The sequence below is a fragment of the Prionailurus viverrinus genome, chromosome B2, assembly GCF_022837055.1.
Source record: "Prionailurus viverrinus isolate Anna chromosome B2, UM_Priviv_1.0, whole genome shotgun sequence".
In the NCBI taxonomy this organism is placed as follows: Eukaryota; Metazoa; Chordata; class Mammalia; order Carnivora; family Felidae; genus Prionailurus; species Prionailurus viverrinus.
This window is the reverse complement of record NC_062565.1, coordinates 36585876-36612280: the sequence shown is the minus strand read 5'-3', so window position 1 is coordinate 36612280 and position 26405 is coordinate 36585876. Positions and strand designations below refer to the sequence as shown.

Sequence of the window (26405 nt, the reverse complement as noted above, 5' to 3'; positions counted from 1 at the left end):
CATATTTGGACATATAACTCAAGCTGTAATGTAACAACATCTTTGGGAAAGAGTTGTTCAACATTCTGTCAAAAAAAAAAAAAAGCAGTGCTCAATATATTTTTTCAAGTAAATACTGGCCCATATTCAAGGTAAAAATCTTAAAAGACTGTCTGTTGTATTGTCTTTCTTTATCCCTTGCTAAAGTAACACAGAAATTAACACAGTCTGAGTTAAACGCCCCATTTTCTTGGTTATATATGTACATACATTTTTAATAAGTTTTGATGGGGTGGATGGATGTGGGCAATGCATAGCATGCAACTAATTCCCCTGTCCACTGAGCTAATAGAGATGTGGTTTATTTAAAATTCAGAGTTGTGGTTCTGCTACTTGGGAATGGTTTTCTGAAACTCTGTAGGTGGATACTGGTAATGAAACAGAGAATTCAGAACGGCGGGGAGCATAAGGCCAAATAAGCTTTTATAGCAGTGTGTGTGTATGCACTAAAAATAATTATACATATGTAGTGGGAGGCTGGTTAACTTGAGCCCACAGAGGCACTTGGTTGTTCAGATAACTAATCACAATATGAAGTCCCCCGTGACAAAAATGTTTCCAAGGTTAAACTGTCTGATTTTTAATCATAAAGAAGTGAATTTATTGGCTAAAGTTCTCTCATGTTGTTGGTCTAAATGTAACAGCCAGCCTTTTTCATCAAGATTTTAACCACAAGAAAACTATCAACCTTCTGTGGCTCCTAAATTGAGATTTGCTCCAGAAAGAAAAGGAGTTCTCAATTATAATATAAAAGCTTAGAGAAGAGTTCAGGATGTAGAAATGTCTTTCTTTCTTTTTTTTTTTTTTCCTTGCAGTCAAGCTTGTGAAATCGCTGTAAGGATTACTTTCTACCAATACACACAATATTAAAATTTTACTTTTAAAACTAGGCCCAGAAATAAAACAGAACAAAAAAGAAGTTTGATTTTCCCAATTCTGATGTCCAGTTTTCTTAAGAAAGAGTTTTCTGGGCTTCCTGTCATTCACAGCCCTCACCCATTCAAATAGGGGCTGCTAATGGCTCTCCCCTCTTCTCTTGACTTCACTGACCACTACTCTCCATCTGCTTGGCTTTGGGTCCTCATTACCAGTTTCCGATTCCATGTCTTTTTCTAACCGGACTACTGGAGTTGGGAGTTCTTTCTTACTTTCCTCCTTCAAGTTTCTCCTCCATCTCCTTTCATCATCAGGTACCTTCTGATCTTATCTCTACTACCTACTAAGCATTTATCAGGCACTATGTCAGGTGCTTTAAATGCATTATCTCATTTCCCTCATAACAACTCTACAGTTCAATCTGTCATTTTTACAAAGGAGAAAATGGAGGCTCACAGAGAGGTCCAACAGTTCTTCCTGTGGTTGGGAAACTGGAACGGGAACCCACATAGTCTGCCTCTAGAGCCCACCTCGTCAACCACCACATCCTACAAATACACCTCCAGTGGATCCCCCGTTTTCTGCCCTGCTTCTCACCCTGCTTAAGACTTTCTTTGCACACCAGTGGCTGTCACCCCTGCAATCACAAAGTTTCAGCCTCCACCCATTCCCATTACAATGGCTAGAAATTTGTTTAAAATCTTTTGTTGATTATGTTAAACACACACAATTATATTTATTATAGTGGGTTCAGTCTTCATTACCATTATTTTTGTGCCTTTATTTCAGTTGGGTCTGGGGAGGGTCAGAAGAAAAAGTGTTTAGCCCTCTTAAAATAAAAGTTACCTGCAAAGTCAGGACTGTGATTTCTGATTTAGTCACCAGTGGAAGAAAAAAGGTTCTAGCTTCAAACAGAAAGTTGTGGTTCTCAGTAAATGTAGGGGACGAGATGTACCCAAGCTGTCTATACATTAAAAAAAAGAAAACCTATTTATCTATATCTATACCTCTTTCCTCATGCCTCACGCTACTAGAGGCAACTAATGCTTCTGAGTTTTTGCGTCTAAAAAATCTTCTTTGTGTATCTCTTCTATTTCTCCTGTAATATTTTCTATTCTTTTTCCTTCCTGTGTACCTTTCCTTTGTATCTTTTTTTAAAAGTTTTAATTTTAATTCCACTTCATGAACATACAGTCTTACATTAGTGTCAAGTGTACAATACAGTAATTCAAACAGTTCCAGAACATCACCTGCTCATCACAAGTGCCTTCCTTAATCCCCATCACCTGTTTCCCCCATCTTCCCACCCACATCCCCTTTGGTAACCATCAGTTTGCTCTCTATAGTTAAGAGTCTGTTTTTTATTTGTCTTTGTCTCTCTCTCTCCCTTCTCTTTCTCTATGTAATTTTTTTTTCCTTTGGTTGTTCATTTTGTTTCTTAAACTCTGCATAGGAGTGAAATCATATGGTATGTGACTTTCTCTGATGTGTTCTGTTTTGCATTATACTCTCTAGCCCGATCCATGTTGTTTGTTGCAAATGGCAAGATTTCACCCTTTTTTATGCCTGAGTAATATTCCATTGTATACATATACCACATCTTCTTTATCCACTCATCAATCGATGGACACCTGGGCTGCTTCCATAATTTGGCTATTGTAAATAATGTTGCAATAAACATAAGGGTATATGTATCCCTTTGAGTTAGCCTTCTTGTATTCTCTGGGTAAATACTGGGTAGTGTGATTGTTGGATCATCCCTTCCTTTGTAGCTTAACAAGGGCAAAATATTTCCCTATCTTAACCACCTCCATGTTAAGAAATGCCTAACTCCATTCCTTCTCCAACCACCACTACTTACAGGTTTTTAATGTCTCACCTAACTCCTTAACTGAACGCCTTCTGTCTGCTGCCCCTATTTTCTTGTTATCAAGAACCTCTTTAATGACTGCTCATCAGGCTTTGGTTTCCCACCATGACACACTAACTTCTTTTACGTTTCCCAATGATATTCTGATAGCCACAGGCAACAATTTCCTGAGTCCTCATATCTCCTGGCCCCTATTCTCTTACATCTTTCAAGATCCTGTGTTTGGTTTGTTCCTTTCTTTTTTTTTTTTTTTTTTTTAATTTTTTTTTTCAACATTTATTTATTTTTTGGGACAGAGAGAGACAGAGCATGAACGGGGGAGGGGCAGAGAGAGAGGGAGACACAGAATCGGAAACAGGTTCCAGGCTCTGAGCCATCAGCCCAGAGCCCGACGCGGGGCTCGAACTCCCAGACCGCGAGATCGTGACCTGGCTGAAGTCGGACGCTTAACCGACTGCGCCACCCAGGCGCCCCTGGTTTGTTCCTTTCTTTAGCTTCCTTAACTCACTGGTTTCTTCTTCTCTTTCCCAGCCCCCCAAGTACAGTCCTTAGCAGCCCCTCATTCTTCTATAAGTCACTCTCTTACCCACTTTCACACTCTTAATCATTGCTTCTAGATCAATGATTTCCAAACTAGGCCTGTATTTATAATTTTCTATAGGACTATCCACAATAACCTAAAATTTAGCTCATCAGAAACTGAAAATAGTTTCAACCAGTTTTTCCTCTCACTCTTTCCCTGACATCAACCATTATCTTTCTTCCCTCAGATCCCCAATTTTTCAACTCTGCATTCTTTCTTGAGCCAACTCTATTCAGCCATTAAATCTTATTATTTTAAAAAAAAAATTTTTTTTTCAACGTTAATTTATTTTTGGGACAGAGAGAGACAGAGCATGAACGGGGGAGGGGCAGAGAGAGAGGGAGACACAGAATCGGAAACTGGCTCCAGGCTCTGAGCCATCAGCCCAGAGCCCGACGCGGGGCTCGAACTCCCGGACCGCGAGATCGTGACCTGGCTGAAGTCAGACGCTCAACCGACTGCGCCACCCAGGCGCCCCTCCTATTATTATTTTAAAACATTTTTCTCAAATTTATCTCTCTTCCTCTATCCACTGACCACTACCCACAAAACACCTTGAAAAAATGGGATAAGGAGGAATTGGTAAGTCAAATTATTATTTTATACACAAAAGGAAAAACCTATCCACATTAGCCCAGTGGCAAGACATTTTATAGACTGTAACATTAATTTAGTTTATCAGGTTTGTAATATTATCATATATCCACATTCTTAAAAATGAGCCAAACCTATGCATAACTTAAGGCATCAAAGAGCTCCACAGAAAAACCACAATTTTTCCAACAGCAGGAAGACTCCTGATAAGTTAGTTTTCAAGGTAATACATAAAGAGGTGTATTCATTTAAAGGCACAAATGGCAACTGAACTACCAGAATGCCCATAAACTCCTGGATCAAACTGGTAAGCCCTTTTCAAAGCATTCCTCTGTAGCTATGCTACACATTTCTCCTATCCCAAAGGTCTAATTACTGTGATTTAGTGAAGTTGAGTGATCAGAGCTGAACAGAATAGAGGTGTATCTCAATTTTCCCAAGTATTAGGTGCTTATCTGCTACTCAAAAGCATTGCCAAGTCATACTTGCTGTCTTCCATTCACTGGAAAGCAAAGTCCTATTGCTAGACTTTGCCTCCACCTTCCAGTGTCCCCTTATCATTCCTACTGGCTCTAAGGAACTAAATTTTAAGCATTTCATCAGGAAGATAATCCTTTTAAAAAATACATTAGTATTATATTTGTTTGTAATAATTAACATAATTAATCCCCCCTGTGCTCACTTTAGAAAATAAACATTAGTTATATTTCTTGCTCTCTAAAAATGGAATTAGTTGTGTTTGTTTCTAGACTTATTTATAGTCCAGACCATTCTGGTCTCTTTATAGCATAAGCTGCCAGGGGCAAGATGCATGCCTATCACTTCTTTTGCATGTTCCTACAGAATTTACTACTGGACTGTCATAGTGGTCTTTTAATAATGTACTGGACTGGCTGAGTGACTACAGTATCTCTCAGCTGGTCCTATATTACACATAAGCAACCACTTCTGAAGGTGTGATCTATAACCATAACAGCAGGCAATACAATAAGATTATAGCTTTAATCGGCCATGATTATGAAATATTTCTTAAGATTCATAAGGGGGGGGGGGTGCCTTAGAAGCAGACACAGGTGTGAGGAATACATGCCAGCCCACCTGATGACAGAACAGGCAATGGGACTGTCTCTTCAGATAGATGAGCAAGAAGGAAAACGGATAACACAACTTGTCTTGGAAGCAAGCAGCACGATGAGGCAGTAAAAACCCATCAGCATACATCACCCTATCATGGCTAGTGTCATTCCCAGCCTCTATTAGCCCTCGCTGCATCAGCGCAAGTCCCAGACACTTTATCCTGTTTATAATTGCTGATGAGCAGTAATAAGGCCTCCATGCCTCAGCTCCGTCCGTTCCACTTCGGTACCCACCTATTAGGTAATAACTTTTATTTACAGCCTTGCTTGATGCGCTGTTCTATTAGTACAGCCAGGAACTGAGCGGGGCAAAAAAAAGAGTCTCCTTAATGGGCAGTATCATCGCGAGGCTTGGATGATTTATAATGCAGCTTTGTGGCTGTTCTATCACGCTCCTCTGGTAAGACTGCTCCAGGAAAGCTATGTTTCTAACGTGGTGTCCTCTAAAAGGCACACATGTGCTATGGAGCAGCACCTGAAAGGCATCCCCAGATACATCCCCGCTGCCCCCCACCAAAATCCAAAAGTTTCAAAGGAGGAGAGGGGTATTAAATTCCCTTGATATCCTTTTTAAATAGTGTTGGCTCAGGCATTTTGCCCCAGTGGAGCAATAGAACAGCTAATTAATGGAAGTTCAAGGCTTTTCTCCTTGGTAAGAGTGCAAGCTATGATAAAATAAATGACCATAAATGCAAACACACACACACACACACACACACACACACACACACACACACACACACACACAGAACAGCTATAACTGCATTCAAATAAATAAGCAAACTGAATTTACACAAAGCATGTGGACCACTAGTAACTAGTAGCTCAACACCAAAGCCAATGCTTCTCATACACACACATCCAAAATAGCAGCAAGCCTCATCACACTTCCTTTTCCTTTTAATACTGGAGTGTATTTTTATCCATTAAATGCAAAACTGCCTCTTGACAAGACTGGCACCCTGGCTTGATATTCACTTTTATCAGCTTTTGTTCAGAGGAGAAGCTACCACTTCTTATGAGCAAAATTCAAACAAGTACTCTGAAACAAACCTTTGGCTTCAAGTCCAGCAAACTTAGACATTATTATGTGTCTAGCTGGCCTATAATGCAACCACAGTGATTAGTGGCAATGGGTCCAAACTCTGATTTACAAGTACAGGTAACCTGTAATTTTCCTCTCCCTAAACTTTTCTGAAATCTATACATTGTGTGAGGTGCTTTTAAAATCACCTATTATTCACATATTGACTATCAAATCATCTATTTATACAGTGTCTTGCTACCTCATTCTGTTTCTTTTTTTTTAATTTTTTTTCAACGTTTTTTATTTATTTTTGGGACAGAGAGAGACAGAGCATGAACGGGGGAGGGGCAGAGAGAGAGGGAGACACAGAATCGGAAACAGGCTCCAGGCTCTGAGCCATCAGCCCAGAGCCTGACGCGGGGCTCGAACTCACCGACCGTGAGATCGTGACCTGGCTGAAGTCGGACGCTTAACCGACTGCGCCACCCAGGCGCCCCTCATTCTGTTTCTTAATATAAGCAACAATTCAGGCAGATGAAAGTCTTTACAGAAAATAAAAACCAACACAAGAAAAAGCATTTAGCAGGTTATTTCCCTACCCAGTTTTCCATGTACTTGTCAAAAAACATGGAGTATCAGTAAACAGCCACTAAAACATACTAAGATAACCTGTGGCTTGTTTTCTACAATAAAACACAGGAAGACACACCTTTTAGAGAAATGTTTGCAATCCTACCAAATATGCAGTATTCATCTTGTCCCCTACCCCAGGAATCAAATGAACTCTTTTAGGACCCAAGATGATGAGTGCACAAGGTAAAACATTTTTTTAATCCTTTTTTTCTTTGCCATGACAGATTTACTGTTTTGATCTTTCTTCAATGGTTACATTAAATGCTAATAAAAAATGAAAGGTTTATATCTTCCCTAATAGTCTCCTGATGGGAACTTGCATATTACACAAGTAGGTCAAATTTCTAATTTTCTGTCTCAAATGCTGATACTGCAGACCTGAGGGAAAAGCTATACCTGAAGGACCCAGGAGAAAAAGAATGAAAAAGAGAACTGAATTACACTTGAACTCATGCCCAAAGCCACCTCTCTTTAAAGCTCCACAGCATCCTTTCCAGAAGCGCCACAGACAGTATGTAATACTGACCAATACAGCTGGTTGAAATGTTTCCATGAATACTGACTCCACCAGGAGGTAAAACATACAACTGTAGGTATTTCTCAGATTTACAGAGCCACCTCTGATTTAACACTACCACCCTTTAGCTTCTGAATCAATTTAAAATATCTTATATAAACCTAACAACAATGAAACATTTCCCTTTAACTGGCTTCTGAACACTGATGTGGAAAGTGTTCGGCACATCAATCTTCTCTTAACTCCCAGGTGAAAGGGGGTTTCTCCTCTTGTCTTTTTTTTTTTTTTTTTTTAATTCTCTTGTCTTTGTAAGAACAGACAATAATATCACAAGCAGATTGAGAGAAGTGAGTCAAGAAAACGTTCTGGGGGAGAACAGGGAAACAATGAACAATACAAGGGTATCTAGTTCATGTCACTATTCATCACACTGAAAGAAAAACAGGTAACCCAAAAGGATAAACATGGGTTTTCGAGGGGGGGGTGGTGGGAAAGGAAAAGGAAAGAAAAAAGAAAAATAAGTTTTAAAAGAAAAGAAAGCATGCAAGGGCTATACAGTTAAACAGAAATAACATGCTTCTTGTAATAGAGTGGAATTGATGATACTTTCTGCAAAAACTTGCCTTGATGTTTAATGGGACAGTTTCTAGTCCCATCTGCTTTCATCTCAGGCAATACTGTAACTCCCTTATGGCCCCACAAATGGTTATTTTACTTGCTACTCTACTAATTATAATCACATTTTTAACATACACACAGCATTTAAAAACCATCATTTTTCAAGTCTATCAGAGAGAATATTATTTACTCAACATACTTGCTAGAAGAAGAGTAAAACTGAATATAGAATATATTGAATATAGATACGGTAAACCAAAAGGCTGTTGGCAGTACCATTAAGTTTGAAAGTTGCCTATGACTTTTTCCCTATTTTAACTTTCAAAATAAAGAAGCTATAAAATGAAAAAACAAAATCAAGGCACATAAGAGTGGTGAATTAGGTAAGGAGCAATTTCCTTTTTTTCATACACTAAAAAGTCTACCCCTTGATATATTCAACCTAGCATAGAGTGAAGAGTTGGTTACTGCCTCACCTGGAAGGATCAGGGTCCTTGAGTTAGTTACGGTTCAAGGGTCCTCGTGGAGACAGACCATTTCTCCACAAAAATTCCAGGCAAGACATGGTTCTGTCAATTACAGCTTAAAATTTAAAGTTCATCAATAGCAATCTCCAATAAATGAAACACAAAACAACATATTTCTTTTGCTGTAACTCTCTGTAAAAAAAAGAAAAAGCTACAGGTCTTTATTATTTTTTCTTTTTAATTTTTTTTTCAACGTTTTTTATTTTTGGGACAGAGAGAGACAGAGCATGAACGGGGGAGGGGCAGAGAGAGGGAGACACAGAATCGGAAACAGGCTCCAGGCTCTGAGGCATCAGCCCAGAGCCTGACACAGGGCTCGAACTCCCAGACCGCGAGATCGTGACCTGGCTGAAGTTGGACGCTTAACCGACTGCGCCACCCAGGCACCCCGAAAAAGCTACAGGTTTTTAAAGAAGAAATCTTACAAAAAGGCAACAAACTTCCCTCCTGTCCCACAAGGCACTTTAACCATAAAAATATGACCACATAAAATATTCACCTAAATATCCAAATACCTTCCAAATAAAACTATCTAGACCACAGCTTAGATTACAACATTTTGGCTTAAGGTAGAACTTGATAGAAAAGATGAAGGACAAAAGGGAATCTTCCGGTAGTCTGTTACCAAGGAAAATGAACTATTTCTTTCATAATATACTCATTCTTGGCAAGAATGTTGTGAGAATTAACAAGGGAACATGTGCAAACCATTCTGAGCTCTTGGAAGAAAGTAAGTTCTCTCTAGTAATCTGAAAGTATGAAATGCTTTAACTCTCACATTCTAACCAAAAGCAACCTGGGACTTGGCAGCATTTTTCAACTCTTTGCTGACTGTTGATATCACAAAGCCACACGCACCTTCACTTCATTTTTCTCTGCTTGAAAACCACAATGATCACTCTGTGTGTGTGTGTGTGTGTGTGTGTGTGTGTGTGTGTGTGTTTTCCATCCAAAGATTACAAAGAGTCTAAATGTTAATAGTTCTATGTGGCTAAAAGCCAGCATCTAACAAAAAGCCATTTCTCAGCAAGCTCACAAATACAAACTGATCTTTCATTTGCCACTACTGTCCCTTTTTGTAATCTGCTTCTGAGACTCACAATCCTCACAAAGCAATTTCTAAAAGAGTTCCCCCCCTCATTTTGATGGTTGCAGACCAACCACTCTACACTACTGTCCACCTCTCTAAATTACAATACCCACTGATCAAGAAGTAGTCACCTGAAATGTAAACAGAGACATAATCAACCATTCCACGTATTAAAATCATATAATAACATGTCTGATGCTAATCTTCATATCTAATTTTCAAAGTACTAAAAAGAAATGACATGTTTACTGAAGAGGTCACTAACCTTTTTTGAGTGTAAACACCTATCTAAGACATTTAGCTATGTACCTATATATATGTATGTATGTATATAGCTATGTGTATGTACACACACACACACACACACACACACACACACACACATATATTTCTCAGGGCACCTGGGTGGCTCAGTCTGGTTAAGCATCCGACTTTGGCTCAGGTCATGATCTTGTGGTTCCTGAGTTTGAGACCCACATTGGGCTCTGTGCTGACAGCTCAGAGCCTGGAGCCTGCTTCAGATTCTGTCTCCTCCTCTCTCTGTCCCTTCCCACTCATGCTCTGTCTCTCTCTCTCTCTCTCTCAAAAATAAATAAACATTAAAAAAATAAATAAAAAATATATTTCTATGTGTATTTGCTTGCTTTAAAGTATGTGCATGGACTAATATATAATGAAATCAATATAATATAATCAATAATATATATTATGAAATCAATCTGCAAAATAGAAATTTTAAAAGCCTGACATAAAGAGCTTTTACTATTTTCTCCCTATACTTCACAGCCTTTTATATTGTATGCCCTTCTTCAGGGACCACCGACTTAAAGAACCGCTTTATTGTAGACTAAGTTACGTATTCTTTTTCTAATTTCACGTCATTATTACGCTAGAGGATGCTTTAGGACCAAATCTGTATGGATAGATTAGCTGGGAAGAGTTGGTATAGTCAGAAGGTCTCACTCTACAGCTCCTAAGAAATAACATGTGGCTGTAAGATAATCTTTTACTCATCATCTATGCCTGAAGCCTGTGTTCTGAGAGACCGTTAGGAGAGCTACTATTACGGTATCCACTGTGGCAGAAGCACTACAGGGCATGTGTTAGAGGCATGAGTCCTATTCTTGAAGAACTTAGACATAAAGAATACAAGACACTGCAGCAACATAACAATAAGTAATTGGTGGTGATTCATAGGAAAAATGCCCAGAATCCCCATGATGAGCAACCTGCTGATTTCAGAACAGCAAGATGGAAACAAAGACAGTCAACCTGGGATTCCCAAAGCAAATCATTTAATTTACCTCTGAAAATCAGGAAGTTCTGCCCTCTAGAGTCAAGCCATTGTGTAAGGCTGAAGTCATCCACCTAGCTCAAGGAGCCTGAGGGGGCACACATAGGTTTCTTGAAAAGAAGTGCAGCTGGCTGAACCTGATGGCCTTTAATGTCCAAGCTAAGAAATCTCAACTTTCTTTCAGACTTTTTGGAGACGACTTGCATGTTGCATTAATGTCCTTCCAAGCCAGAAATTCTCAATCTCTTTTTAGTTAAGAGGTATGTGTTCCCCCAAAATGAGGCCTGGAAATGTATGACTGAGAGCTCAATGCCTCCCTTATCATTTCATTTGTGGAGACCTAAAAATATTACCCTCCTCAGTTCCTAACATAGTACTGACATACAACAACATAATGTGAACAGAATGTGATCAACATAAAATCAATTAATGAAAGTAGATATGGCAATACATTCTGGTAAATTATAATCTACTCCTTTCTGCCTAAACTACCTATTAATGTAATATCAATACCATGTGTATACAGTTGGCAATCATATACATATAATCTTTAGTGACAGCACCTACCCTTATTGAAGACCTATTATGTGAGCTTTATGCATAGTATTTCTCACATCAAACCTACGAGACAGATTCAATATCCATTTTACAGATGAAGAACAAATTTTGAGAGGTTAACTTATTTACTCAGAATCACATTTTGTAAATGGTCAGGCTAGGATCTGACACCTGATTTGCTTCTAGAACTCACACTTTTATTATTATATTTTTAAGTAGCCTTCACACCCTGATCTCATGACCCTGAGATCAAGACCCGAGTTGAGATCAAGATTCAGACACTTAATTGACTCACCCAGGCACCCTGTAGAACTTGCATTTTCAAACTACTTCACAAAATGCTATGTTTCAAAATCTTGTGTTTCTCTATCTCCATAATTCATCAATGATATGCTTTTCCACAGTCTGGCTGGGAGTATAAGTAATTACAATAAAATGCAATACCCAGTGACGTTATATTGCAGAAAACAACAATGGCTTTAGCATCTCAAAGATCTGTGTTCAACAAAGTGGCAGTAAACAGGGGGAGGTGGGTGGGGCAATGAGCGAAAACAGGTGGTGGGAATTAAAGAGTACACCTAGCATGGTGGGCACTGAGTGATGTACACATTTGTTGAGTCACTATATTGTAAATCTGAAACTAAAATAATACTGTATGTCAACTATACTGGAATTAAATTTTAAAACTTAATAAAAAAAAAAGATCCATGTTCAAGTCCTGACTCTTACTAGTAATATTACCACCCCAGGAATATACTTAACTTTCTGAGTGCCCATTTATGTCATCTATAAAGGAGGAGTAATTATCTTGCAGAACTGTTCTGAAGATGAAATGAGTATGTATGTAAAGCATACTGAATGGTACCTGGTAATGTAATAAGCATGCAATAAACACTGTTACTATGTTTGGATATATGAAGCAGAACAGAGGCAACAGATATGCCTAGAAAATGAAGCACACAAGTACATGATATTCAGGAAGAGTTCCTGCTAGTTTCAGTGTCTAAGCTGAGCAGGAGCCTCCTTCCTAAGTCTCTGAGGATGACTCAAGGTACTTGAGGCCCATTCCCTGACTACCTCAACATGTTAGTAGTGCCAATGGTAAAGTCTGCCCTGAGATCAAAGACTGAAAGGAAAGAAGAAAGACTAAAGTGTAGTGTGCATGTGAAGTGCTGAGATGAAAGGGCTCTGAGTGTTTCCAAGCTTCTGGCTGAAGTGGGTAGGAAGCTGGCTCTCTGACTTCTTACTGGCTGGTCGGGATGGCCTGTCTTACCCCATGACACAGCTCACTTCTATCTTAACCACGAACTACTGAGGGGAGCTTGGGTGCTGGGCACAGAAAGGATGAGAGCATCCCAGGACTATCTCACACCTTTCCTCAATACTAGTATAGGAGAGTAAATTTAAGTTCCTCAGAGTTCAATGCCTGGATCTTACTCTAAAACTGTGCAAGGACAGGCCTATTTCAGGTTTAACATCAAAACTATGAGCATTTAAAGGGACTGAGGTTTCAGTTTAACTTTGTACACAGAAATAGTTTGTGCTATTTCTACTGGGGAAAAAGACTTTGTGACCTTTAGAGAAACAATATAATTACTTTGACTCCTCAAAATACAATCTTTAAGTTATTTTAAATAGTAGGCAGCATTATTAGAAAAGGCAAATATTGTTTAAAGTAAATGAAGCTACAGACTAAGGGAGCAATGGACATTACGACTGCTCTTTAGAAAGTTGTAAGATTCATGACTTCATGTCTAATAAAAATGTCACAGATGCACAAAGATGTTTTTGGGATTCAATGCATCTAAAAAGAATGACTTCAGCATACCTCTGGCTTTAAGACAAATGGAAAAAATTTTTCTAAAACTATTAGGATACTACAATTATCAAGTTAAAACACTGATTATCTGTACCACAACTTCTTTCACCTTCCACCTCCATTATCTAAACAATGTTGTGTTTTTTTTTTTTTTCAGTAGGTCCAAGACAGACAAATTAGACACATGCCAGAAACTAGGCAATTACTTGTATTTTCTGTAGGTTTCATGTCTTAATAGTATTCTTCAGATATTAGGAAGTAGGTAAATTTTCATGTCTACCCTTCTTGGTTCTAGCTGCCAGCATTAACTCATTCTGACCTCTAAGAGCACCACTGTGACCCCCTGTTCACTCCACTGCCACTCCCAGAACTTAGCACATAATAAATACATCACCTTCACAACTGATGTAAGAAATTAGAGAATGCCCTGGCAAAGACACCATGTTCAAACCAGTAACTAATTTCTGTGAAGAATCCAGATAAGAATGAATCCAGATAAAAATGATGTACGTACCTGTACCACAGGATCTTTTGGTTGGTGTGATTAACGAGACATGAGCTGTGTCTGTGCATGGCCCACCTAGAAACAGAAAGGCAGGCACATCAGTCAGGACATATCTTCTACATGCCCAAAGTTGCTATCCTGGATAAAGAGAAACCTAAAAAGGCAGGGATCAACCTGCAAATATGCTTGAAGAGGGGCAGTAGGAAAGATGGTGGTGGTAGCGGAAGGCTAATTTCTAAGGACCTAATTTTAGCTCAGCAATTTAGACTACAGGTCCACAGTCTTTCTAAATTACAACATGCTTTTCTTTTTTTTTTTTTTTTTTAATTTTTTTTTTCAACGTTTATTTATTTTTGGGACAGAGAGAGACAGAGCATGAACGGGGGAGGGGCAGAGAGAGAGGGAGACACGGAATCGGAAACAGGCTCCAGGCTCCGAGCCATCAGCCCAGAGCCTGACGCGGGGCTCGAACTCACGGACCGCGAGATCGTGACCTGGCTGAAGTCGGACGCTTAACCGACTGCGCCACCCAGGCGCCCCTACAACATGCTTTTCATAAAAAATTATTGAGTTCCATAATGTTCAGAAGTTAAGGATATAATTTTAACTAGAATTCTGATGCAGGTGAGAGAAAATTACCCAAAAGTTTGGGAAGATGAGTTTTTCCACAAAGCAATAAGCAGGAGCACTCCCTCTTAAGTTGATCTCGGCAGTCACCTTACCTTTAAATTTATTGTATTTAATAAATGGGCAATAAATTGCCCATAGCCTTACTTAAAGAGGGAGAACACCCAAAGGAACAAAACACTGCTTTACAGAAGAAATAAGGATCATTTCAATATATAAAGAGAGCATTACTGAACAAGGAAGAATATCTAGTTCAATTATAAGACTATGATAGAAAGAGGGGCTTTTATGGAATCTTGTGAGCCCAGAGATCTAGTAGATAGACATAATTCAAGAGTATGCAAGAGATATAGTCAGTTTATATACTGGGTGAAGGCTTGAAAAGCAGTAATTTCATTCTGCACAATCAGGACCATCAACAAATTCTTAAGTTGATATTGATATATATACCCCAACACTCCCATATTGGAGACCACACCCTACCTTCTGAAAAAGGAAGTTACTGTATAAACATGAATACTAGTGGTTCTTGACATACCCTAGGAAGGGCAGTGGTGGTGATCATAAAGGAGTAAAACAGGCAAATGTTACACTATTCTGAAAAGGTTCCTCAGGTGATGATGACTAGCAAAGGGATACATGGTTTCTTGGCACAGCTGTAAGCCAATAATGACAAGACTTCCTATCACTGAAGTTACCCACTGAAAAGGAAGGAAAGGTGAAAGAGCTCTAAGCCCTATCCTAGAGTTCATGCCACCAACATCCATAGGTTTAGGGACCTGGAGATCCCACGTAAGAAGTTCATCATTAGTTCCACCCTTTCCTACCCCAACGCCATAAGAGCAGCAAACCTTAGCGGGTGTAAGACGACACAGAGGGGAAACAGAAGGGAGGAAAAACCAAGCAGGTGTATTGTTAATGTCAAACAGGTCTTAGTAAGTCCTACTATTTGTCACCACATGGGTTAGTCTCATGCTCAAGGAGTTTATACTTTTGTTAGGAAGACAAAATTTGTGTAAAGAAAAAACAATACATGACAGCAAAAAAGAGCTGAATGGGAAATGATCAAGTACCAAACATTATGGAACAAATAATAAATGCTAAATGTAATCAGGAAGAATGTTATCTATCACTGGCCAGCATCACCTGGAAATACATCTCAAGAATTTGAAAATGAAGGACTGAAAATTAGGCCAAAAAAGCAAGACATTTCAATTAAAATTTTTTCTACAAACATCACAAACTAGAGAAAGCTCAACATGCTAAAATTCCAGAGTCCAAATGGGCAACTGTGACATGACAAATAGGCAACATGAAGAGAAAACGGGCTGCCGGAAAACGGATACAGATCCCACATCCATAAGAACCCTCTTGACACTGGCTTCTATAGTTCCATAAATAAGTTAGCTTTTTCCTCCACGTGAGGTTTTTGATTTTAGTTTTGTTTTTTGTTGTTGTTGTTAATCGAAGCATTTTGATTTCTGGGAAATGATAGGCTGTTACAGAAGACTCCATTTAAAGTCCTGCAGCTACTCCCTACTTGCTCAGTAATCCTGGGTAAGTTTAATAAAAAACATGGACGTCATAAATTGCCCATAAGCCACAGTGTTGATGAGATCATCTGTACAAAAAGACTTCATAAACTATAAAGCTTTATATTATGTATCATCACTTTCTCTTCCACCAGATTTTATGCTCCCAAGAGCCAAGACCTACTTTGTCATCTACTCTTGGGTCATGACAATGTCAACAGTGGGCAATTAATAGTGTTTATCAAGTGACCACTGCAAGCTGCTTGATGAAATCGGGAGAGTGCATTTTTTAAAAGCTTTTTTTAAATTGAGGTATTAGATAAAGAAAATACTAGAATGAAGCACGTAAATCTTAAATAGACACAGTGAAGGGTTTTAACATACACACACACACACACACACACACACACACACACACACACACATATATATATTTGCATAACAACTATCAGATAAATATACTAGAACATTTTCAGAATCCAGAAAGTTCAAAGGAGCATTTTCAAGATACAGATTCCCAGACCCAGACTCTGGAAATTTTGATGCAAAAGGTTCGGGTGGGCACAGGAAGCAATTTTAGTGCACATTTTAAAACCAGCTGAACACAATGTAAATATTAACAACCCAGTCAGTTCTAATCTCTGATAACATTTTCTTTAACTCCCAGCTCAATATCTGGCCAAGATCACAGAGTACCCACAGCATCGCAAGCTGCACAGAGCACAAGAGTCAATAACAACCTAACTAATGGAATACTTTTTTAAAAGGATACAACATAATTCATCCAGTAAAATTATGAGAGAAGGGAGAAATTGGTCACATCAAGACCCCTAAAGAAATTTAGCTGGGACTCATGACTTAACACTCCCATGTTTACAAATGTAATCTTTACCTCAATCTGTAGATTGAGAGCTGATCCTTTTTAAGATTCCTAATGAATGAATTTCTGTAGGCTTTGGCAAATACGCAAATAACTTTAAGGCTACCTAGCATATCTCACCATGCATCATCATGAAAGTGTTCTCCAGAGAGCTTGTTAAACTAACAACCCAATCCAATGTATTCACTACATTATAGTAAACTACAAATAGAACCATAGTTGAGCCAAAACAAATTGACAGCATGAGTAACTGGCAGTGATAATATATCCCAGCTTTGATAATTGGACAATATTATAAACAGAAAGCTTGGAATTAAGTTTGGTCTGGCAGACTATAACCTATGAAACTCTTTAAAATCCAAAACAGATGCATATGAGCACCACACATATATTCTACACTAATTGTGCTGTCATACAAAATTCCTTTACTCTCACATAAAAGGAAGAGTCACAGGAGATATTATCTACCTTTACACAATTACAGATCTTCCTCAACTTACGATGGGGTTACGTCCCAAAAACCCATCATAAATTGAAAATCCTAAGTTGGAAATGCATTTAATACACCTAACCTACTGAATATTCTAGTTAGCCTAGCTTGTTTCTTAAATGTGCTCAGAACACCTGCATTAACCTACAGCTGGGCAAAATCATCTAACACAGAGCCTATTTTATACTAAAATATTAAATACCCTGTCTAATTTATTGAATAGTGTACTGAAGGTGAAAACCAGAATGGTTGTATGGGTACAAAATGGGTCTAAGTGTATTGGTTGTGGACCCCTGTGATGGTGAGGCTGGGGGCTGTGCTCATTGCAGCTGCCCAGCATCACGAAAGGGTACTGTAGCATGTATTATTAGCTGAGGAAAAGATCAAAATTCAAAATTCGAGTATGGTTTCTATTGAATTCCTATGGCTTTTGCACTATCGTAAAGTCTAAAAATCATCCCAAGCTGAACCATGTTAGGTCAGGGACCACATGTAATTCCAAATCAACTCTGTTAAAATGAATACAGAAAATTAAGGACCACTCAAGGGGAATCTTTTCAAGTTTTTGTCCACAACAATAAAAATATAACATGGGTGCCATGTGGTTATAGCAAACAAAACAATTTTGAGAGCTGATGGTGAGGGTCAAAGTCAGGGCACCTGTTCATCAAATAATGGAGTTGGCTTTTCTTTACTGGGCTTTCTAATGCCTGAGGGAAAGGCAGCATATGGTCAAGTCATTGTAAATCCTGCTCTTATTTTTGGCCCTACCTCCTCTCCTTTCCAAGCAGCAGGGTAGACAGAGCGAATAACTGAAAAGCAAGGTGAGGAAGCCTCTTCATGACTGGGTTCTATAAGTGAATATAACGTGTGTGTATGTGCATGTGTGTTATGTGTTGAGTGGGATCATGGTTAGGAAATGAAATGTATTTCAAAGCACAGCATGATTCACACCATTACTGTCTAGTCTACAGTAGTGGCAATTGAGTTCAGAAAAATAAGTTTTGGGTTTTTGAATATGAAAAAAACCAAACACCATAGTTAAAGTTCCTTGTTTAATAACAGGCTCTCTGCGAATTCTGAACCAGATGATATCAAGATTAACCAACCTAAACTAACTTTTAGACAGTCACTGAGAGTACTTTTTTGCTTTCTTTTGCTAAGACATATTAAATATCTGTTTTTTCAAATCTCTTCACTATCTGCTGATATTTAATAACAGACTATAATTTTGCATTTGATATTACATCCAGAGGACTTTTTACTAAGTTTCAATAATTTAGAGTCTGGAACTTCAAGTAAATAATGTTTGTGGTAGCTTGTGGTTTGTGGCCACAAGTCTGAACACACTATTTTGTCTTCTAGGGGATGTTTCTATTCTTGTGTTAAAGGTGTCCTACATAACGTAGCACTATGGATTGCATTTGCAATTTCACATGACAGGAATGAAATAAAATTCTTCGGCTATATTCCCAACAAGAGATCTTTATACTGTTTCTAATAAGGTAGTGGATTTTCTTAGAGAAGCAGTACTAACTTCAGTCCTGTACAGTTGAAGGGTCAAATCTGCATACTAACTTCACTGTAACTTGCAAAACCAGAAGGACTGAATGAAGGTATCCCATTAATTATCAACATTCAAATTTCAAACTGAAGTAGAACTCTTAAATTTTCTGTCAGATTCCTATAGAGTTACTGAGTATGTCAAAAAAACCTCTGAGCTACCTATGTAGTAGTCAATCTCAGACTGGTTGAAGTCTGTGACTCAAGGAGGAAGCAGAGAACAGAGGCTTAGAGGCAGCTGTGTTTAGGATTGCAATCATCTTAGGCACTCTAAATCTAAGGCTGAATAAATAACAGAAAAATAGTATTTCTCCTTAACCCCGAAAATAGAGATGAACAATCTACCCAGAAAGGTTTTGTTAAAACAGCTGTGATGACTGGTTATTTTTGGCTTCTGGATCCACTAGCCCTCATTGGCTGCAGGTATACCATGTGTTAAAGCACATCAATTAGGAAAAATGGACTGTCAAGGAGTCAGTCAGCTAAAAATTGCCAGAAGCCCAATAATGAAACAAATATTCTACTATCAGCTCTTCATGGTAACTGCAAAACATTAATACACAAAAATAGCCATTCCTTTTGCAAATTTATAACACTTCAATATTCTTGCTTAATTAACATGACATTTACATAACAGTATCTAATTAATTTCCAACTAAAGGCACTATGGGCTAATTAGAAATGCATCATCCTTTTTTAACCAGCTTGTCAATTCCACTCTATCATAATCTGCACATTGTTTACCTTGCAGCATCTCACTTTCCTAGGCTCAGTGTTCAAAAGGTGATCTCTGACAACAGATTCAAGAGCTACAATTCTCCTCACTCTCAAGAGATTTATAGTATCTTATCAAGAATTTTTTGATGAGACAACTCAAAGAAAAAAAAAAAAAGCAAAAAACAAAAAGCCTATGCAACAGAGATAGTGAAATAAACTCTACATTGTCTCCTGATGTGGCTATATTAAGAATGTAAAACTATCTTTTAAAAATATTCAAAGAATCTAGATTTCTTTTGCAATAAGATATTCCTTCTCTAAAAAGCCTTCAATACACACACAGACACTTAAAACAGTAAATGGTAAGAAATGACCAGCAAGAAATGAATATTAAGGACAGATCAGAATGCATAAGAAAATAAGTCATCTCCCCTTCAGAAAAAAGTCAACCTCACCCTAAACCTGCAAATCTTGAATTGTTTTAATCAGAAAGAACACACCTAATCTATCTACATAATTGAGTTTGAAAAGCACCATCGATTAAAAACAAGGATACATAAAGATATAATGAACGGAAATCTAAGTATACAGAAAATCTTCAGCACAGATAATAGCCCTCCCATTTCTCCAAATGAAACTTTCAAATTAAACCATTTACAAAGCTTGTTACAGAATCTAAGTGTTAATCTCTCAGTCAGAAGTTGTAATCCTAACTTACTGCATGATCTCTCGCACCATTGAGATCTAAATTAGGGATTCATGAGAAGGGGATTTTCAAAGTGGGTCACAAGTTGCAATTGGTAGATATCTATTCTGCTTATAAAGGGCTTCTCAACAAAATTTCATTACCATTCTACCCCTGCTCCCCTAAATAAGTATCATGCTGGGCAGCTCTGCAAATGTTAGTGTATGTTTGTGTGTGAGTATGCTTATTAGCCTATTTGTCCAATAGAAATAAAATTAAAAATCCTCCCATACCACCTTCCCCAGAGAACAGCACTACAAGCAAAATGAAATCAGTATGCTTTCATTCACCTAGTACTGATGGACTCTTACAGGAGTTAAAGTGGACATCCCTGCTGGGGCCAGGGAATGTGTTTTGGAAGAAATACTCTCATGACCCAGCAATGGCCTTAAATGGAATGAGCCTCAAGGGCAAGGGTAAAGTCTGACTCATTTTAGTAATCTAGCACGTTAGGTTTTCAAAAATGTATTTTCCACTGCTAAATGAAAATGACCCAGGCCAAAAGCAGTTACTGAACATACATAACTATTCAGAAGGGAAATGGAACAATTTTAAAAATAGTTGATTTTCACTATATTTACATGTTGATATAGCACAACAGTTATTTTAGTCTTGGGAACTTTTTACACTTAAAAATTATTAAGGACACTAAAGAGCTTCTGGTTATATGGGGCATATCTACTGATATGTACCTGATCTGAAATCAAAACCGAAAAAATTTAAAAACACAGCTTCACTTAAAATTCACAAAATAATTACGTGTCAACATAAAAACATACCGTTTTAGGAAAAGCAATTACACATTTTGAGAAAATTATGAAGAGTTGTCTTAAAGGAAGACATCTGAATTTTCATATCTACATTCAATTTTAATTGAAGGATATCACGAAAAACCACTCTTCACACAGATACACAGTGGGAAAGGAAGGCCCTTATGGTGCCCTGAGTCGATCTTGGGGACTTTATAGGTCCTTGGGCCACACTTTGAGGAGGACTGGTATAGAACAAAAAAATGAATCTAAAGGTTAATATAATTTCCAATTTCTCCATACTTTCCTCACATGTCAGTTGGTTTATTCTGGTCTTGCAGAGACCAACTGGATGCACTAGTAGTAATAACAGTTACTACTGTTACTACTGAATGAGAATGAGCTCATTCTCAACAAAATGTTCAATATTTAAGCAAATACAGAAAGGCAAGGGGGTAGCAGAATAAACTCTATGGTCATAATTTCAACCAGGACATTTTGTTTCTGCTACTTATATACTAAGAGTAAAAACGTGTTTCAAGGAATTCAAAAAATTCTGAGCAATTAAATGTTTGATTTCAGTTTTTCAGATGTGATCTCTCAGAACCCCTTATGATCAGAACAGAGCTTCCAATACATTAGGAAACTGACAAACATCCAACATCATATCCAAATGTGATAAAGTCCAATAGCAATTAACATTGAAATTCTAAGATACCACCGTCTTAGGGATCAAAACTAGAACCCTTTTGGGGCACCTGGGTGGCTCAGTCGGTTAAGCATCTGACTTCGGCTCAGGTCATGATCTTGCGGTCTGGGAGTCCAAGCCTGGCTGTCAACTGTGCTGACAGCTCAGAGTCTGGAGCCCAGTTCAGACTCTGTGTCTCCCTCTCTCTCTCTGACCCTCCCCAGCTTGCACTCTCTGTCTCAAAAATAAACAAACATGGAAACACACACACACCAAAAACTAGAACCCTTTTTTGAGAGGTCCAAATATTACCTAGCTAAAAGTTCTATTTTTACATACTTCTTTCTCTGTGATAAAACTTATTTAATATGGATATGAAATCAGGAGCTGTCACTTCTTCAATTTAGGCTTCAGTTCTAACTCTTTACAGGCATAACTAACGCCCAACACAGATTTCTGTATTTGCATTTTACCATCAACATGAGCATGAATCTCATAACATTAATGGAGAAACCACTCAGCAATTATAAGAGCTTTTATTTTTGACATCATAGTTCAGCTACCAAAGATGCTCTCCTAAATCTTGGCCTACGTCAGCAACTGAAAGGCTGCAATGCCCTCCTCAGAAAGAAGTTACTTGTGCATGTTCTTTGTAAGACACTTTAGATAAAATGGAAAAAGACATTATTTAGGCCACAGATACGCCCTGTGGACATTTAAAAAGAATTCTGAATGCAGGTGCCTTCTTCCTTGGCCTTTGGTGAACCTCTCCTATAGGTAGCTGCACACTGCTGTCAATGTGTTCACAGTGACATTGGTTGTAAGGTACCTGCGTCCAACCTCCTTGTTCTACAGAAGCAAACGCTAGCAGGTCTTACCAATGGGACCTCTCTTTGCAAAAACAGAGCCACAATTTGAATTATGTAGAGAAGTGTTTATACTGATATTTTGAAATTTAAAAACTTCCTCACAAAGATGGCATCCTGTTTCTATTAAACCAAAAAATTGTCCTTTTGACAGATCAAAAAGTGAAATGGTTTATGAAATTACAGACCACGTGAATATAAAACATAAAGTATATATGTAGTCACTTTTTGGCACTGGCAGCTTTGAATTTTAAGAGAGAAGTTCACAAACACAATTAAAATATAAAGTTAAAATAACCACTTTTAACACATCCAAATAGATAGCCCTATTAGAATACGATTTTTTCAGCCAAACGCTTCTGTCATAATAAAACTTAGATTTAGTTTCAAATTGACACTGTCACCCATTACTTGTATCAACGCAAAATAAAAATATGACAATTGCAAAGGGCTAAAGCTGTGTGAAATGTAATTGTTCACTGTGACCTTTACTTTCACAGCAAAGTACAGAATACTTCACTTAATAAGAACATAAAACAAAAATCTGCATTTGCAAAGAGGGGGGCAGTGATAATGTTGCTTCAAAACCTAGTCTGAATATCAGTAACTGTATAATCTCATAGGTGCCTGAGGAAATCTTTATGGGAAATAAACCTTTCAGATTTGTAGACTTCTTAAGGGAGCCTGAAAAATGAGTATTTAAAACCTGCTAGTTTTCTGTATGGCAAAGGGGAATCCTAAAGGGGGAAATTGAAGTGATAAAAGAAATACTTATAAGCAAAAACTGTTACTTCACAAGCAAGTGGCTATTTGCATAGTTTAAAAAAAAAAAAAAGACAGTCTTCCATTATTCCAAATCTCTGGTGGATAAAAGAAATTAACTGTCACTACAACAAGGCAACCAAATTTCAAAATTTGGTAGGGAAACTGCCTTTTCGAGGTGCTTCATCTTGGGGTTACTGAACGGCACAGTCACAGAAAATAATAAAAGAACATTAAATAGCTGTTTCAAATCAGGTTCAGGCAATAACACACTTCTCTTTAATGTGCCAAAACACATGAGTTTTCCAAAAGTTAAGAATTAGAAAACTTTTCTAAGTATTTAAATTAGTAAACATTTACTAAGTACTGCCTTGCCAAGCACTATGCTGGGTGCTCTGGGGAAAAGCAAAGCAACATATAATAAAGTCTTCACTAATTCTGGACTTACCCTCTAAGTTGGTACAAGGAGATGACATTATTTTGTCAAAAAGATAACCAAAACAATATGCGATTAGATGTTACAGGTAGGAAGTGGAGGAATTCCTTGGAGGAAGCAATTAGTGTTGATAAAATGGTTTTGAGATGGCTTCCACGAGCACAAATAAAAACGGTTAAGACAAGTGCCAGGGCATCTGCTGAGGACACCAAGGGTCTAGCATGGTTCAGAGCTGAACATCACTGCTGAAATGGGTAGCCTGGTCAGATACAATCAATGAGTGTCCAGATTACAGTGGAGGATGCCTGATACAGAATTAAGAATTTAAATGACCAGATGATGATAAGCCAACTAAAGAATTTCCTTTCTTGTGTAACATGATATCAATGGGAGGTTCTTGTGACAAACTTAAGGACTAGGATAAGAGTAGAAGATATGGCTATAATGCTGTAAAAACACAATGGTGGCAGTGACAACTTTCCAGACCTTTAACATCTCTCCATTAACTAGAAGATCATAAACAAAGAAATTAGGTAATATAACCAATATCAGTGAAATTAAGAATAAGACTTAGTTTGTGTACTTGGTATAATATATACTCTAAAGCTAATAAATGAGTGGTGCCTGGGTGGCTCAGTCAGTTAAGTATCTGACTTTGGCTCAGGTCATGATCTCAAGGTTCATGAGTTCAAGCCTTGCTTTGGGCTCACTGCTGTCAGCACAGAGCCCGCTTCGGATCCTCTATCCCCCTCCCCCCTCTCTTCCCCTCCCCAGCCTCAAAATTAAACAAACATTTAAAAAATATTAAAAAGTAAAGTTAATAAATGAAAGTTATGCATTCCAAGAAATTTAGAAGAATAGATGAAATGGATGTTTTTAATATCAAAATTGACTTTAAATAAGGTAGAAAATATGTAAAGTCCAATATCAGATATCAGGCCAATTAGCTTTATGAATAAGTTTTTCCAGCTTTCAAAGAATAGACACGTTACATAATGTGAGAACATAATACAAAAACCTGCTTAGAGCACAGGAAAAGATGAACAGCTTTCTATGAGATTAATGTAACTGATGCCAGAACTAGACAGGAATAGCATGCCCACAATAATATAAATACACATATACATAAAATTAACTCACTTGTTAAAAAGGTGTAAAATTTAAAATAAAATTAGCATTTTGAACCCAGCAGTATACTGAAAGAACTAGTAGAGTTTAATTCAGGGAATGCAAAGATAGTTTAATGCTGGAAATCCATTAAATTAAGAGATTACATATTAAAAGAGAAATCCATTTGATCATCTCCAAAGATGCCCCCACCAAAGGTATTTTATAAAATTCAACACTCCTCTCTGACTTAAAAATAAAAAGTGAGCAAGCTATAAATAAAAGAATTTCCTTCAACTGATAAATAATAGCTACAAAAACAAAAACAAAAACCCCACCACAAATACTAAACCGTGAAATGCTACTAGAAGTAGTCCTATTAGAGTTCGAAATGAGAAAAAGAAAAATATATAAAGCTGGAAGGGAGAAAATCTTGTAATAAATGTTTAAGATTTACAAGAAGAAATGATAGGCGTTTACTCAAAAATATATAAGATTTGAATAAATGAAGACAAACAATATTCCTATGAGAAGGCCCAATAGTGTATTAAAATGTCAATTATTTCCAAATAAATCTACATATTCCATATAATCCTAATCAGAATCACACTGTAATTGTTAATACAGCTTGACAAGCTGACTATAAACTCATCAAGAAAATACAAAAGAATAGCTAATATAATTTAGAAAAAAAAAAATAAACTAAAGGGGACTAGCTCTACCAGACATCATTACATACCACAAAGATATATTCCAGTTTTAGGAATATACAAGTAGACAACTGGAATAAAATAAAAGAGCCTAAAAACAGATCTGTGTTTATATAATATTAATGGAATTACAAACCAGGCCTATTTAATAAATGGTTTTGAGATCACTGGTTCTCCATTCAGAAAAATTATAAAGGTAAATCCTTATACTCCTATCATATACAAAATGAATTCCAGATGGATTCAAGAGCTAAATATAGAAAAAGATAAATTATAAAAGTATTAAAATACATTAAAAAATATTTTTATAACCCTGTAGCAAAGAAAGCCTTCTAAGAAAGACACAACCCTAGAAGACAAAAGACCAACAGACTTAACTTTAAAAAACCTGTAAATTTTCAACTAAAATTTCAGACACCCAAATCAAAATTAAAAGCCGAGTGACATACTAGAAGAAAACATTTGCAAGATACATAACAAAGACTTATGAGTTCCTACAAATCAGTAAGGAAAAGAGTTAATAAAAAAAATAAATAAGCAAAGAATAGAGATAGGCAAATCACTGGAGGCATGAACAGTTAACAAATGTGCAGCAGTGCTCAATCTCAGTATCAGGAGATGTCAGGGGAATGCAAATTAAAATGAGCTATTCTTTTGCCTACTGTCTCCTCCCCCCAGAACACCTAACAACGGTAAAAGTACGGGAAACACTCTCAAATACCATTCGTAGGGGTATATTTGATAATGTCATTTTGGAAATTAATTTGGGCCATGTATATCAAAAGTTAAAATATATATATACATATTCTGATTCCTTGGTTCCTCCTTCATGTATTCATCATGGAAA

The 26405-nt window shown here is 37.4% G+C and overlaps 1 protein-coding gene across 1 annotated transcript in view; it reads right to left on the bottom strand.

The window, feature by feature from the left end:
* Positions 1 to 26405, bottom strand: part of ZFAND3 (zinc finger AN1-type containing 3) — a 328034-nt gene that overhangs the window by 44486 nt on the left and 257143 nt on the right. The window contains exon 5 of the mRNA XM_047858007.1: positions 13696 to 13761. Within this exon, the coding sequence (XP_047713963.1) occupies positions 13696 to 13761 (66 nt within the window). The remainder of the gene's footprint in view (positions 1 to 13695; positions 13762 to 26405) is intronic.